The sequence below is a fragment of the Teleopsis dalmanni genome, chromosome 2, assembly GCF_002237135.1.
Source record: "Teleopsis dalmanni isolate 2A chromosome 2, ASM223713v2, whole genome shotgun sequence".
Classification (NCBI taxonomy): Eukaryota; Metazoa; Arthropoda; class Insecta; order Diptera; family Diopsidae; genus Teleopsis; species Teleopsis dalmanni.
In genome coordinates this window covers 48660281-48678202 of record NC_051847.1, presented here as the reverse complement: position 1 = coordinate 48678202, position 17922 = coordinate 48660281, and the positions used below count along the sequence as shown (strand labels likewise).

The window sequence follows — 17922 nt, the reverse complement described above, 5'->3', positions numbered from 1 at the left end:
TTAAAATAAAAAATATCAGTTAAAAATACACACTTTAAATAATTAAATCTATTCATATAAATATTTAAAAGAAATAGTCGTAGATATTTTAAAGTTTATTACTCTGGCTCTGATTTGCATTAAATCTACAACGAAATTGTTCGATTCTTTTCAAATAATTTTATTAATTTTAAATTTTTTATTAATAAAATATTTATTATTTTGTGACAAAATTATTTGTATTGTATTATATTTATTATTATTAATATTATGTTGAGAAAAACTAATAAAGGTAGTTTTTCAATCAATCTGAGAGCTAGCCAAAAGTTAACATTAAAGACATGCAAAGCCTAAACCACATATACTGAATTAATCTAAGCTACCTACACGAACTGTCTATAAAATGCCTCGCTGAAAAAGCGTTAATTGAAATAATGGCCTGAATCCCAAAAATCCAAGTGCAAATTTAATTCGATCAATGTCTGAAGTTGCTATTTAAATCGAGAAATATTTTATATGTTGCTATAAAATAGGCAGGCTAACAAGTTTAGTACAGTTTGTGACACCATCAAAGTGGCTAAACGAGAGTTAATAATTTAATAAGCAGTCCTATAGTGATCATATATTAACGAAATGGACAAGTTTAGCCTGAGGTGATTTATATATAAATTAAGCCAAGACTTATCTACCTACCTAATTATTTATTGAGTTATCTCGTCTACTTATCTATTGAATCTATTGATTTATCTATTATTTATTTATCTAATTATTATTTTTCAGATTAAAATTATAATAGTTACGAGTTTACTTTTTTTATTATTTCTGTTTTTAAAAAAGCTTTTGTGAGTCTTTAAATAAAAAACTCATAAGTTGATTTTTATTTTTTATTTTATATGGTTACCTAAATAATAATCGCTAATGTTTTGACTTCTTCAACAGCGCGGATTATTATCACAATTGTTTTTCTGATTTATTATATTTTTTTCTCTGAATTGGCAGTGAAGATAACAGAATGAATATATTAATATTAATAAATATACATGTAAAATTGAACTGCCTTCTAGTTCTTCAACTCACAAATCATTATGCATTTCAAATGCATTTTAAGGATTACACATACGTATATGTTAACCGTGAAATTAGGGGGAAGATAATGTGCTGAAATATTATTTTTTGCCTAAAATCAAATAATTACACACTTGCCTCCTTTATTTCTTGCAATTATGTCAATTGCTCACTCACCTAAATGCACTGCAATTTAGTGCCAACTCGTCAAAATTGCTGCATTAATGCAAATGGTAAAAAGTTTAAAGTTTACATTTTACATTTTCCCCAACACTTCAGCAAAGGACTACGAGCGATTCTAGACGCAAATATTGAAAGGACCCTTGTGCCATTGTGCACATATGTGCATAATACATGCTTTACCCATTTAAAAAATTGATATAAGTGCGATAAGTGCGATAAGTGTAGAAATAAAAGTAAAAGTAATAAAAAGCAATATAACGAAATAGATATTTCACATAATTGCTCTTGAGCAGTGGCTCCAAAGCAGTAAAAAAAGGGGTTGGCGGTTAAATTAAAAAGTTTTGCTTATATTAAATTTTCATAATGGAAAGATAGGAGACAGGAAGGATAAGATAATGGAAATATAAGCAGTTAATAGGTATTTTTTAAAAACTGAAGTGTATTAGTAATCATAATTAGATAACTGTAGTTAAAGTATATATGGAAAGATTGAAAGGAATTAGCTTAAAAGACTTACTTATACATTTAAGACTTAGACTTATAAATTTCACGCAATTGCAGGCGAAACATCTAAAATTATTAAGAGAAATGCTGAATGCTTTTGATGATGAACGAGACATCATTTTCTGACAACTACACAAGTCTGAAAATAGCAAAATTCTGAAGTATTTTTAAAATAAGTACTGAGTTAGATATTATATATCAGATAACCCACACAACTATAGCAACTATTTTCTTATGGATTTCATAATTCTTTAATAGAGCGAAGTTTATTACAAGATAGATTTTGAGACTGACTCTTCCTGCCATATTGATTATAAGACTGATTTTGGGAAAGATTGTAGGATTGATTGTGAAATTAATTATAGCAACCGGCAGAGCGTCTCTTTATGAGAGATGTCTTTACTATGAGGGAGTCTATCTGATAGGTTTTAAATAGCTTATATTAGCCTTGCAACTAACTAATCAATAGTTATTATTTGATAGATTTTTGTCTCTACAACTCTTTCGAAAATAACTCTTTTCATTTAGTAAAAATCTCTTTAATAAGTATAAATAAGTATCAAGATTGAATCCATATTTTTTTTCATTTTGCAAAAAAATGTACTTCTTAGTTCTTACTTATCGTACTATCTTATCTAGCTTACTTACTATCATACTTCTTCCCTTCGGGAAATCGTTTTCAACATTATCATTGGAACTACAATCAGTGTGCAGTTTCACCTTCATTTAAGAAGTCTTCCCACCAATCCCAGTTTTGGACAAAATTCCTCAAGTTAAGCACTCTTCCTCCCCAATCGTCCTGATTAAAACTATTCTGCCAGCACAAGCATTGTCTACCTTGCTAACGATTTTTATAAAATCTACTATAAAATGTTATCCGAATAGGTAACTTTTTACAAATGAGAACTAGATGATCCATCCACCGAGTTTTATCGAATACTATCTTTATTATTGTAAAAATATCTGTTTAGAAAATCATAATACTCGTAATATGGTATAGCTTTTTTAGCTATCACAATCAGTATCTCGAATAATATATTAGTATTATTCCTTTTTAAAAGTTTCAAGCAAATTAAATCATTAAAGAATTTAAATGACTGTAACGACTTTGGATATTAAATTAAAAGTCGTGAAATAGTTAAATACTATAACTATTGTAGATTTTTGTCACACATACAGTAGCTAAGTATACATTGTGACCGAAAAGCTTTCGGAAATTCTCATTTAAAATTCGCGCGCTGTATATTTTTCGATATTTTAAGTTTATGTAGTTTGGCAGCACTGTCCTTAATTACTATGCCAAAAATGAGCGCGATCTGTCAGACAGTTCGTTTACGGCGGCTGTTGAAACCAGTTCACCTCAGTAGTGCGTTGCGAAAAAAACAATGGAAAAAAATATTGAACAAAGAGTTTGCATCAAATTTTGTTTTTCGAACGAAATTTCGTGTGCAGAATCGTTGCGAATGCTACAAAAGGCTTATGGGGAATCAGTTTTATCGAAAACTCAAGTTTATGAGTGGTACAAAGCCTTTCAGGACTGTCGTACGACCGTCGAAGACATGCCGCGTTCTGGACGACCTTCGACCTCTACCACCGACGAAAACATTGAAAAGGCAAAGGAAATCGTGTTCAAAAATCCTCATGTGAGTGTTAGAGAGATAGCACGAGAGCTAGGCATCGGTCGTGAGATGGCTCGTTTGATTTTGGTGGACAATTTGTGTATGCGACGTGTCAACGCCCGGCTTGTTCCGATTCACCTCAATTTGTTCAACATTATCAACGATTTTAAGGCCAAACATTCAATAAATACCATCGAACAGCCACCGTATTCACCTGATCTTGCACCGTGTGACTTTTTCCTGTTTCCCAACCTCAAATTACCACTCAGAGGAACGCGTTTTGAATCCATAGAAGACGTAAAACAGAATTCGCAGAGGGAACTCAAAGCCATACCGGAAAGCGCCTAATAAAAAATGTTTTTATGATTGGAAGAAACGTTGGCATTTGTGTATCGCTTCTAATGGAGCATATTTTGAAGGAGATAAAATAAATATTGATGAAGATTAAGAATTTTGCGTTTTATTTAAAATTTTCCGGAAACTTTTCGGTCACAATGTAAAAATTATATTTCTAAAAACTCCTTTATACTTTTGGAAGCGTTATATTGTAAGCAAAACAGCCAATTTTTAATTAACCTCTTGTAAGTCCTATTAACTGACTTAATAATACTATTTGATTAACCTCTTATAAGTCCTATCTTAACTGACTTCTTAATACTATCTTTGTATTCCAAAGTAATTGTGAAATTGTAAAACTTCTCAGAATCAAAGAAAATGATCATAAGTTCAAAAAGTTACTATAACCCGACTTCTTCCTGCCAGACCAGTCCAAAATATATCTTAATCTCCTTTTCCTGCTAAATGCACACCAATGCCTTTATACAATTTCCGATTTAAGTGAAGGCAAACATTATTGCAATCGCATACAAAAAGCCAAATAAAATGTACAACCTCTCCCATAATCATTCCCATCGCATTAGATGCACTTGCACTAAATGACTTTAATGCAACGAATTCCACAACTGAATGACAATGAATGCTCCATGTAAGCATATATTTCTCTTCTCAAGCACTTTTATTCAATTATATTATTGACAATAAGTACGTTAGCTTTGCAGTTATTGCCTTCCTTCCAACCGATACAGATATGCGGATATAATTGAACTAATATTTACACGACTCTGTTTCATTTTGTTTTTATGGCTCTCATCCGAAGCCATTTTTCCAATGCTAACCAAAGCTACAACGCAACAAGCAAGGCAATAAATGCTTCCATTATGTTAGCATACTTTTAGGTCATGGTCATCAGCCTTTAAAATAGATGTGCACAACTCGTACACGAAATATTAGAAATTGTGTGCATGTATTACTATATGTATGACTGGTATTACTGAATACCAGATAGAACATGTACATACTTACATTTTTCTAAATAAAAAAATGTGTATGTATGTGCCAATGTGTGTGAATGTATGTGAGTAAGCTTTGAAATGGACGCATCAGTGAATAAATTTACATGCCATATGTTAAAATTGAACAAAGGATATACTATGATCCAACTGGATATGAAAAGGTGTAATTTTTTATCAGTTGCTATGTTTGCCAGTATATCACTTGGCAATGTTATAGGATTTTCTACTAAAATTTAAAGTGTAAATATAGCTTTCAAACATAAACTTTATTATGCAATATAAAACCTTTAACCCTTAGATTCAACGACAAAAGCTATAATATATATTAATTTTTAGTACCCTATACTTTTCATATAAACGGTGTTTCATAATTGGTAGTGGGTATTATAACATTAACTTATTTGTTTTATTAAAAATAGTACCAAAGATTATTTCCCATATGGTATTATCTACAAATCTATCTTACAGACAAGTGCCAACAACATTCAATGTTCCCTTTCTCCTTACCGGACAAGTGCTCTGGCATTGTCATCTCTCTTTTTTTTTATTTAAAATATATTCTAAATCGTTATATATATGTTTTATAGACACGTTAATGTTCAAATTTTTGGGCGTAGGATGTACTAATTATATTAATCGCATTTATAGTTGGTGATCAAGGTGAATACGAGTAAATATGATACAAAGTATAAGCTTATATCTGAAAGTTATCTTGAAAAATCAAAAATCGAAAAACGATTCGCTTTTTCAAGTATCAAAATTTTTAATTTAAGCAATTATCTATTATTTTCCTCTAAAGCTTATCATTCGAAATAAATATACTTCATTATATTTAGTTATAGTTTAATAAGAATCACCACTCCAATTCTTATAGAATTACATTATTAAGATAATAATGTCATCACACGTTTTATAACAAATAACCCATCACGGATCCCCCTCTTCTATTTAGAGTGAATACCTAAATTATCTCTTTTCCGTCATTCAAAACTGGACATTCTTAGTAAATATATATCATTATATATAGTTATAGTTTAATAAGAGTGAGTTCTTATTCTTATAAGTTCTTCTATTAAGTGTAAATATCTGAAATTATATATTTCTCCTCTTCAAAACTGGACATTCTAGGTAAATATATATCATTATATTTAGTTATAGTTTAATAAACAACACAACTTTAGTTCTTATAAACCCAAATCATTAGGATAATTAATACATCATACATTTCTTATGAAATAAACCATCATGAAATTTTTCTTCCATTAATCTTTGATACCTCCAACATACCAGTATCAGAATCAGAAGCAACGGCACTACCATTATAATAAAATACAAATACTTAATTGCTAGTTAGTTGTCAGTGAAGACATATTCGAAGTACAGTACTTCAAGTATGCAGCACCAACCAGATTAAAATATCTCTAACTCTACTTTCTACCTTTATTTTGCATGTATTATTCAATACTGGGAAAGTGTTTCCGATACCAAAGCTGACATATCATTGTTATATGATATAAGATACATATTTCAGAAACACTAAACCGACATAAAAGCTTATTTGTTCCAAATTTTGTCCAGAAAAATTCAATAATATTTCTTATTATTTATCTCTCAGTAATAGATTTATAGATAGAACTATCATAGAACTAATTATAGAACTATATTTTCCGATGTTTTTATTATGTTCACAATTAACATTAGTTTCGGGTTTCAGTGAGGGGTGAGGTATTAAGCAATGTGTTCAAAGTCTTATAAAAAATTGTTCAAACCCTTATGTCATAAGATAAGACTGTCTTATTATAGAATAAGACTGGCATAGAATCTGACTCATCAGATCTAAATCAGATTGTATATATTAAAGAACAAGGGTTTCGTTGGCTGGGGCATAGTATTATATTATTAAAAAGTGAAAAAAGTTATTATGACTGTAAGCTTAAGAAAAAGATAAATACAAAAAACATTGAAGATGACCTATAACAGATCTGTGAGCAATTATGGATTGATGGATATATTTAAGGAAAAATTAATATAGAACTTATAGTATTATTTGTTGGAATCACTATATTAATTTTAAAATTGTATAAAAATTAATAAACAAAGCAAAACAACAATCCCGATATATAACAATCATAAAATTTAAAAGCATATATTAAAATTATATTAAAGAAAATGAAACCGAAAACTTCATTATTATATTATTTCAAATTATCCTTTTATTTGCCAAAAATGAAAATAATTTCATTTATGGAAATTCAAAAACAATAATTCGTTGATTTATCTTCACTAGTTTTTGGTCCAAAAACGAGTAAAACTTCTGATATAAGCACATTTCTCTAACAAGCAGTTTTCAATTATATTAACAACAAATTTGCGGTAAAGCCAAATTTCATTTATTACAGAAAGTGTTCGTTATACCCCCATGAAGATGTTTGCGAACACCCGTTAAGTCGGTCATAACACGTACGTCTTGTTTATTGTATGTTGCCCTAAAAATGTGGAATTCGATTATAAAAATTACAAAGAAAAAAAAAATAGATTGCAAATAAACAAAAATCCAAAATAACAATTCATTCAATAAAAAGCCGCCAGTATTTACAACTCACAACTCAAATCAACTTTCTCTTTTACCGGTTCGCTCTGCTCTTCATAATTACGGAAGCTTTTACTACGCTACTACTCTCTTTGCTCTCTCAATAATTTAGCATGCGCACTACATTGTCACAAAATAACTATTGTTTTTACCGATTACCCCAACTAAACCACAATGAAATTGTAAACAATCTTTTATAGGATTCCCCTTACGATTCCATCTAATAAGAGGTCATTAAAAATATCAACTAAGAGATTATTAAAGATTAAATGTTTTTTTAAAAAATTTTAATATTCTTTATCTATTAAACGTTTGTAAATATACGACAACTTTTTGGAAATAGCTGCTTTAGAATAATTTCACAATAAATAATTTTAATGTCAAAGACAAAAATATTAAATTGTAATAAAGAATTATAAGTTCCTTATTTAATTTGTTAGTTTAAAAAACATTTATTTTCAATGTCGATATTTTTTGACGAATTTGACGATTTTTATAACGAAATGACTAGTAGGGTTCAAACAGTAGTGACGAAACAATAACAAAAATTTGATTCATTTATTGAAATTTAGCTGATCATACAACGCTGTTTCGACTATTGCCAAGTACTCATCATGAGTGATCTTTAATTAGTTTAATTAGTTTATAGTTCCGTAAACATTATTCCAAAAATTAATTTTCATTAATTAATTTATACCATACCATAAATCCAGGTAAAGTCATGATTTCATCACAATAAAAAAAGTAACTCAATATCAGAGTGTCTAGCTTAACTCTCCATGAGAACTTTCAGTTATGGATTCAGTACATCTTTAAAACTATTTATTGAAGTAACTAAAATCTAATACTAATACTAATTTATCGTAAACTAAAACACAATAGAAAATACGTTTAGTACTTAAAAAAACAATTTAGACATCTTTGTAAACAATATAAATAATTTTGAAAATCTTGTTCTATTAACTCCTGAAGAATGGCTTAATAGGAAATATATCTAATTTTTTGACTGTTTCCTTCAATCACCCAATCCACTTGCGAAAGTAGCATTTATGTCATATAGATACACCTTATTACGAGTAACATTATCAATTTCTTCTAATTTTTTCCTAAGGGGATATTTCGGTTTTATAACTTCTCATACAAAATAGTGGACTACATCATTACTTTATGTACTTTTAAGATTTTCCTAGGATCAATGTGTACTTGATTCAGTTTTATATAATATCTCTTACTTTATTACAGATATTTGTTTATTTTTTAGAAACAAATTAGAAAAATGGTCAAGTTAGCTTAATATTACTAGAGAATTTTCCTATTTAAATAAATTCACTGAAACTTTTCTGTTAAAGAGTCGATTTCTGCTACCGGTTTCTGTTACTAGTTTCTATTATAAGATTGTCGTTTTCCTTGTCTGTTTTAGATCAAAACGTTTGCTTTCCACATAAATCTTATTATTATGATAATATTTTGATCACATTTTTTTGACATTTGCACACAGAATATTTCTCAACGTATTCTCTAGAAGTCTATATTACTGTCTATGTTACTTGTCAACACTCTATGAACAGATATCAAAGTGAAGAAAATAACTTTCCTTTTAGTGCATGATAACAGTATGGGATATAATAAATATTATATAGTATTTTATTATCGTATTACTACATAGCATTACTTTCCTTTTAGTGCATGATATCAGTATAGGATATAATAAGTATTATATAGTATTTTATTATCGTATTACTATATAGCATTATATAGTATAATAAAGTAGGTATTAAATAGTAACATATAATGTGTACCGTTGTTATTTTAATGACTGCCTCACAACAATCAGGATAATCATTTTTTAGTTGCTACTGTTTATAGAGTTCCATTATTTTTCGGTTTGAAGCATTACCAAGCTCCAAGTCTTATTGACTGCAAGTAAAAATGTCCAGTATGGCTTACAGTATACTAAATGAGCATTACTGTAGTTATACAAATGCTATTATTCACTAATAGTCTAAAATTATGAGAGTTAGTTTAGGGACTAACTCCAGCGATAGCACAATAGGTCTTATAGGATTATTGTTATTTATTATTAAATTATTTATAATTTTTAATAACAACAAAAAAAAACTCCTTGATAGCGTTATTCTAAATTCTATTTACGTCTTAGAGCCGTTTGTGACCTGATTAAAAACGTTACATTTTGGTACCAAACCTTTATGACAACTATAATTTTCGAAGATTAGTTAGAATTGTGTAGATTATAATTGAGTTGATGTAGTGTCATATGGTATGTGAAAATGAGTCTTGCCTCATACTTGTTGTCACTTACTTAGTTTAATGTCCGTAACAATCCGTACCAGACACTTTTCACTAGCGTATGCATCTTTTACAGTGTCATCCATTAATTGCAATTAGTACATCCTCAACTGGATCACTCCAACGGAGGCATGATTTACCTTCACACCTGATGGAGCACTGCTGTCCAAGCGCTTTGTACTTCTGTGTGCACTTGCTACAGTCTCATCCATCAAGTGCCATTTGTACATCCTCAACTTGATCAGTCCACCGGAGGCATGATCTACCTCTACACCTTTTTTCTTTAAATACTGCTTCAAGCACCTATAAGTATATAGGTGATAAATCTGCAATATAATCGTTAGTAGCCATATATAAAATACAGTCTTAAAAATACTTACTTTATAGTCATCAGTTAAGGTTCTTTAGCAGTTTTATGTGCGTTAAACTATCAATTTGTAGATTATATGCTGTAAAACTTATCGAAAAGTTATTTCGCTAAAGTTCTATATACTTTCTCTACATAATATGTTAAAATCTATATTTTATAATAAAAAGGAAAATTGATTGAAAACATGAACTTTGTGGAACATAACTGATATCCATAAAATAGTAATAAATAAACGAACTATATTGACAAAAATGAAAAATGTAAAAAATTAAAAATTATATCTGGCTTCTCAAAAATGCACCATTGGAGGTATTATATTTAGGAAAATATAAAAAAATGCAATAAAGCTACACACCATCGCTTTTTACACTATTATAGTATATGGGAATCTTTTTTATTATTATTTTTTTTTTTTGTTAATACAAACATAAATCTCAAGGAATAATTTTCTTTATAAACTTTTCTTCACATGTTTCGGAATTGCGCCATAAATAACGCACAAATACCAGTTATTATCGTCATAATTCTGCAAAGGACATTTGCTCCAATTTTACAAAGCAAATAAAAATAAATAAAATTGCAACCCAACTTCCATTTAATGTTTTATTTCGTAAAAAGGTGGCCGTAAAGTTAGCGAACCTGAAATTATGGCATTTTAAATGTGTAGTTGGTAAAATTTATTAGCTGCATTAGCGAACACACTCTCACGCGCTTTTCACACACGTTTGCATGTGTAAACACTTCAACCGTATTATGAAGTCACAAGTGCCATTCTCGAAGCACTACTATGCACCACTAGGGCAGAAAGACTCCATTTGTAACTTCAAGTAAAATATGCGCAACTCTGGTGTCTTTTGTATTTTTTGTAAATATTTCACGAATATAGAAACTCAAGTGCACAATTTTTTTAAATTATTCTTTATCATATGTTATCGTATTGTTGCAGTTATATACTTTAGGTATTGTCAAACAGCAATTTAATCGGATTAATCAGATTATTCAAATGGTGTGGTAGTGTTACGCCCTCTCTGGTCATACAATGTGTAATGATTTAAGCTCAATTTGGCTTTGAACATAAGATTGCCAGTCCTACCGAAACTAACCTTAGTCACGACCGTTAGGACTCACACATCTACAAATAAATTTACGTATTTGCTCCAGAAGCCACAAGTTGCTCAAAGTCAGATTCTCCGACGACTCTTCTTCATCCGCACGAATGACACGCTAAGAGACCTTAAAATAGATTCAGTCAAAAAATATATTAGGGACAGAGCACTATCTAATCACTAACCGCACGTAGATCTTAGATCATTCATTGAATAATCACGATGCTTATGAGAAATACACAAATTAGTCAGTGAGATGAGTGGGACTCTACAGAAACCCCCAGCTATCAAAGAGTAAAAGTGCCCAGATGCACTAACATGGAAAAGGCTCAACATTAGACATATTTGCTCCTACAAGACATAAATTTCGGTGTTTATAATTGAACAACATTGATTTCACCAACGGGGCAAGGTACGTCACCGTTACTAAAGTTTAATTAGAGTTATTCTCTTATAATCGTTCGTAAATTTTATATTACAAATTAGGTTAGGTTCGAGTGTCGGCCTCGTACCCAAAATCCGCTTAGCTCAAATAATGGCTCGTTGGATTAACGTTATTCATACATAGACTAAAGCTCAGCATTCCAAAATGCCAAAAAGCACGAGTCTCCCATTCAAGTAAAAGTAAACCTGTCAAATTAATAAACTTGGCAAAGTCTGTAATTTTGCAGAGTCAGAGCTCTGTTAGGTCAGTAAAACAATAATGGTATTTTTCTAGCCAATGTAGTCACTGATACATGAGATGGAATACAGTTTTCTCCTCATTCGCAGAGCCACAATCACAACAAGACCCCTTATAGGGTAGACTCACTCTCATAGCATATATTCCTAGACCCGTCAGCACCAATACCGTAGTGCTGAGGTGATTATGCTTTAGTTAAAGCAGCTGACTGGTACGTTTCTTGTCCAGTGTGGACTAGGGTAATCATGAGATCTGACAGATGGATTTGTCTACTCAATTTTATTTATTTACATTAAAAAGAACAATAATTTTAGAATTGAGATGACATAACATAACAAAAGTAAAAATAAATAAAATATTTTAAAATCCTAAACCTATAGAAAGATTCATTTAGTTATATTAGTATTAATAGAGCACACCGACATATACTTGGATTAACTCAATAAAGAAATAAACTAATATTTATAATAGTCAATTCTGCATACTGTTTGGTTGGTTTTAGTCGTACTAGAGCGCGTCTTCTGTCGAAATTGCAGATGAACGTTATATTTCTTCAAAAACCCAGATATGAGATTCTATGTTTTCAAACCAACTTATACGATCGATAAAAGAAATTATTAGTGTAACAGCTATTTTTAAATATACATCATTCAAAGACTTTCATAACGAAATGTGTTGATCTTACCAGACCTGTGCATTTGTATAGATAGTGTTTTACTTTTTTTACATACTAACAGAATACTTTTATAATCAATATCCTAACTATTAACGAAAGCAATAAACTCAATCTTTATATATACCAATAAACCTTGTTATTTTTGCAACAATATAATAATATAAATTTTCTACTAACAGAATTTCACTAAATAAATTAATTATTTATACAGTATATAAAATGAAATCTTACGACTCTAGGCAAAAACATTCATTAACAATTTTTAAAAATATTTACATAAAATATTTAAAAGAATAATAGGATTGTGTATAATTTATCTAAACAAATTATTTCTCTATAAAGTCCACCATACAATATTAATTTGTCTTCATATTATTTATTTTTAATTTTTAATTTTAATTTTTTAAATTTCTATACCAGGGTTTCTCAATCGTCTGTCCACGCCATTAGCATCAGCGATTCGTAAAATGTTGTATTTTCAAGTTTAAGAATGTTATCTTTTGCGAAAAAACTGTTAATAGTCCTTAGAAATCACATTAAAGAATCTTTTGACCCGTAATACGTTTTCGGTAGTGTAATGCAGATCATTTTTTGGAAAAATATTAGTACTAGTCCTTAGGAAACCCATTTCATATTTTACTGGTCCTTGTATTACACATTGTATATTTTTCAGGTCCGCAGTAATCTTGCGTTGAGAAACACTGATCAACACAACATCTATAAATTAGAGAATAGAAACATAATGAAATACAATTAAATATAAAAAAATTTTCACATATTCGCTGTAAATGATATTATCCGAAAAAATATAGAATTAATACAAAGTCGATGTATTTTTTTATAAATAAAAAGCTAATCATTAAACTCTAATTATTGATTTCTAAACGTAAATGTAAAGAATTCACAACCCAACATTTCACATAGTTTGCAGAACCTCTATCACAACAATAAAAATTTTATTTATTTATCTTCAGGAAATCTTTAATATATATTGTATTAAAACAAATATGTCCTATATCCGTTCAGGATCTCAAATACGAGAGCTGCTATATATATTTCTGGCCTAGGCAACACTGGGTGTTGCCAGGTGCAATCTGACATTTCCATTGGAAACGTTGACATTTTTTTAGCATAACATCACTCAGAACGTGTTGTCATGTAATTGGACAACACTCTCTGCAATTGGTTTGCAGAGAGTCTTCGGAGAAATTCGAAAAACAAACAAGAGAAGACGAATCATTGTTCACCATGACAATGCGAGCTCTCACACATCGGCTCAAACCAACGCCTTTTTGACCGGCCAAAACGTTGAATTGATGGGTCATCCGCTGCCCGACTTGGCACCCAATGACTTCTTTTTATTCCCACACATCAAGAAAAAATGCGTGGTCAACGATTTTCGTCGCCAGAAGATGCTGTTGAAGCGTTCAAAAACCATGTTTTGAAGGTTTCTCAATCGGGGTAAAAAAAGTGCTTCGACAATTGGTTTGAGCGCTGAAAAATACTTTGAAAAACAGTAAAACTATTTTTGCTGATAAATATTCGCATTTTTATTTTTAGGCCAGAAATATATATAGCAACCCTCGTATTTTGCGAATGTTCTTAAAAAAGCTGGATTCTAAATCCAAAAATTTGCCGAATTTAATAAACGTGCATCTAAGTCCGCAAATTGAGAAGTATACCTATCACTACTTTCATTTTATTATATGCTATCAATCAGTGGACATTTTTTGTTTTTGATCGTTCAGTTTTTGAAATTTTATTATACATAAGTTATTTAAATAACATATAATTTTTAGAAAAATATTTTGAAATTAGATAAAATTCATAATTTAGATAATTATAAATTAAATTGCATTATAAATTATTGATGGTACATTGAACTAACTGATAATAAAGTGTGATAACATTTAATTAAAACGTATAACTGATATACTCTATTGTAAAAACATACGTCATTTTCGATAATTATATTGAAACATTTAAAAAGGTTAGTTGAATTGATTAAAAATTAACAGTTTTAAATACATACCTAAAATAAATTTATATCAGAAGTTAATATATATAAATTAAAAATACATGTAAATTTATTCGCAAAGATATTTCATTTTATTAATATACATAAACGAACTATACAATTGCTTTGTGTACAAATATCTATATATGTTCATGCAAAGCTAATTATAAACAATAAAATTTATTGTTGAATTCATTTATATTATTAGATTATAAGTATATTGTAATTTTTAAGATTTATTTTTTATCAATAAATATAATGGGTCTGTCAGTCATGACCATAATTTTAGTTTGAATAAAATCATAACATATTACGTGTATATAAGTATATCCAATTATATCAATTTAAATTAAACTATTACAATTTATTTGTCTTACATACTTATTTTTAAACTAATTAAAATATATTTTATATTTTATTACCAAGTCTTTTTTACTTAATTTTTCATATTCAGTTTTTACAATTAATAACATTAAAAGCAATTAATCTAATGTACATTTATTTTGTTTAGGTATAATCAACATAACTTTATAAAATAATTTGGTAAATATATTTTTTTACAAAATTTAATAATAATATTGATATATTAAAGTTTATACAATTTTTTATAAAGTTTTCATTTTCTTCAATATAAAATTGTTTAAATTTTTTTAATTATTTACATTATTGATTCTCCTATTAACTACACATTTGCAATGTTCTCAATCTAGTTTACAATAAATTATATTTTAAATATTATAACAAATACATAAATATATGTTATAACTCGCTTTTTATTATATTGTTATAAAAAATTAGAGTGTAAAAAGAAGAAACTAACAAGTACAACTGTGCTAAGAAAAATTACATATAATTTAGTATTAAATATATGTAAATATTTTTATTTAAAATTTTTTAAATAAAAAAACTTTATATATATTCAATAATTGCACTAAAAAAGCTTTTAAAATATAACATAATTTTGTGTATATCCCATAGGTATAGATATATCAATATATTACAAAATTTGGTACTTAATATTACAACAAAGATTTAAAATATTATATAATATATGTGACTTATTTTATAGATAACATTTTTTCTAATATAAACTTTATACAATTTATAATTAGTTTTTCTAGCATTAAATTAGATATTTTATAATTTTTTTGTTTTTTTTCGGAAAAGGTATTCAGCTAAAAATACCTTAATTTTACTTCAATTTTTTTTTGTATAGCAAAAAAAAAAACTAATGTTAAAAATATGAATATTTCTTTAAATATAAACGCAATCAAATAAAAGCACAAACTATTTTAAAAAACAAATGGACATTTAGTATTATGCTTTGAAATTCTTTCGTATTTTTTGCCTCGTAGGATTCCAACGCTTAAAAAATTTTAGTTTGCGTCAGTCAAAGCTTTAATTATTGAAACTTAATAAGGTAATTTTCATGAAGCATACATGCGATTTATATCATGTTGGTATTTGTCTTGTATGTCTTTGCGCTTAAGTTTAAAGGCAGCTGTTACCAAGCCCATATCTGGAGACCAAACCTCTTTGCATAAAGTGATAGCAGCAGGTACTTCAAACTTTTGTAATTTACCTAAAACAAAAACCATAAGATAATTTTCACGTTAATTTTAAATAAATAATTTAAATAATTAAACAATTAACAATATTTTAATATATTGGTAATTTAACTACAAATTATTGATATGTAAAAAAATGTGAGAGAACTTTATTTAAATTTATTAAAATTAATTGCCCAATTAGCAAGGACGTTTAAAACATTTAACTAATAAATTATAAATTTTGCCAAAAACATTTGAATTACAAATTAAAAAAGTAATTTTTAGTATATACATACTTAAAAGAAATATTTTAATCATAACAGACACTTATGTACTTTTTACAAACAACCTAACCTAGCTATCGAAGTTATTCATCCAAATAAATGTAAAATACTAATTTAGATCACCTCATTGCGTATATTCACATAGAAATATAGCTTATATTAGTTTATTGCTATATCTACAGAACACGAAATGTTTAACCAATTCAACTAATATGGTTAAATATATATACAAATTGCAATAATATTTTTCTGAACACAATTCCCTTCAACCCCTTCACTATTTATTAGACCATATTTGATCATAATGGTACCTAACGTATTTCTATAGATTACACATTAACTGTAAAAGCTAAAGATCACTCCCTCAACTCTTCCTGTCCCACACAACTACAATTCTAATCCATGATTTTATCTTATAATCCATTCGTATTTCCTATTCTATAGTTCTCTACGGTAATTATATTGGACGCGTATTCCATACACGCTATTTATTTTGTAAATATCGTTACACCAAAATATTGCTAAATTTTCTATATATTCAATAAATACTAACATTTTCTCGCATGTTCCGCAATTTCTTTAATCATAGCTTTTTCCAATACTGGTGATGCACATAACTCATCGAAATGTTTATTTTCTAGGCCATGACGTTGTGCTAGTTCTTCTAAGTGTTTCTGGTTGGGTACTACTAATCCAACAGTAAATTGTTTTGATGGATCACCATATACGCAAATATTTTCAATATATGGACAAGTTTTTAGTTCTGACTCAACTTTTCCAAGTGAAACATATTCTCCAGCTTGTAATTTAACTAAATCCTTTTTACGATCTATAAATTGTAATTGTTAAAGATTTTTTTTCAAACAGAAATATGTTAAATTATTACCAATAATTTTAAGTACGCCGTCGGGATGTATTTCACCAACATCTCCAGTTTTGAACCAACGTCTGCCATCTTCTTCAAAGAAATCTTCAGCTGTTTTGCCAGGTAACTTGTAATAACCCAATGACACACAATCACCACCAATCAATACTTCTCCCTATAGTAAATATGGAAATTAAAAATTAGATAAAAAATGTCTACAACTACAAGTAAATTTGTGCTTACTTGAGGATATGGTTTATTAGTTACTCGATAATTTCCTTCCTCCCAATTTACTAGGCGTATATCACATACTGTCAAAGGTGCACCTGTGCGTCCGTATGTCATATCACGATCTATTAATTTCAAAATATTTTTTACATAATTGTGCTTGAATAATTTAGAAATAGTTTAAGGGCTTACAATCCATAACAGTTGCTCCTGATGTCGTTTCAGTTAAACCATAGCCTTGTACTAAATCTACACACAAACATATTTTAATTTGCTCATGTGTATCCGGTGATAATGGAGCTCCTCCAGACATAATAATACGTACGCGACCACCAAGCAATTTTGATACTTTATGAAAAACTAGCCTATAACAAATATAAGATGATTATTAAAAATAATAAAAAATATTCAAATTTATTTTGGAACAAACCTGTCTACTAAAGGTGTAAGATAACCTTTTTGAGTCCAATTTAATTTGTACTGATACAGAAATCTGAACAATGCCTTTTTGAATGCTGAGCCAGAGTTAATTTTATCGTTAATGC

At 28.6% G+C, this 17922-nt stretch overlaps 1 protein-coding gene across 1 annotated transcript; it reads right to left on the bottom strand.

The window, feature by feature from the left end:
* Window positions 1-15711: 15711 nt before the first annotated feature.
* Window positions 15712-17920, bottom strand: LOC119674485 (long-chain-fatty-acid--CoA ligase 4-like; the record flags this gene model as incomplete). Its single annotated transcript, XM_038085621.1, has 6 exons — window positions 15712-16032; window positions 16838-17113; window positions 17171-17324; window positions 17393-17502; window positions 17570-17742; window positions 17808-17920. Coding segments are annotated over 6 exons (981 nt in total), but the record flags the coding sequence as incomplete, so codon positions are not given.
* Between the last annotated feature and the right edge of the window lie 2 nt (window positions 17921-17922).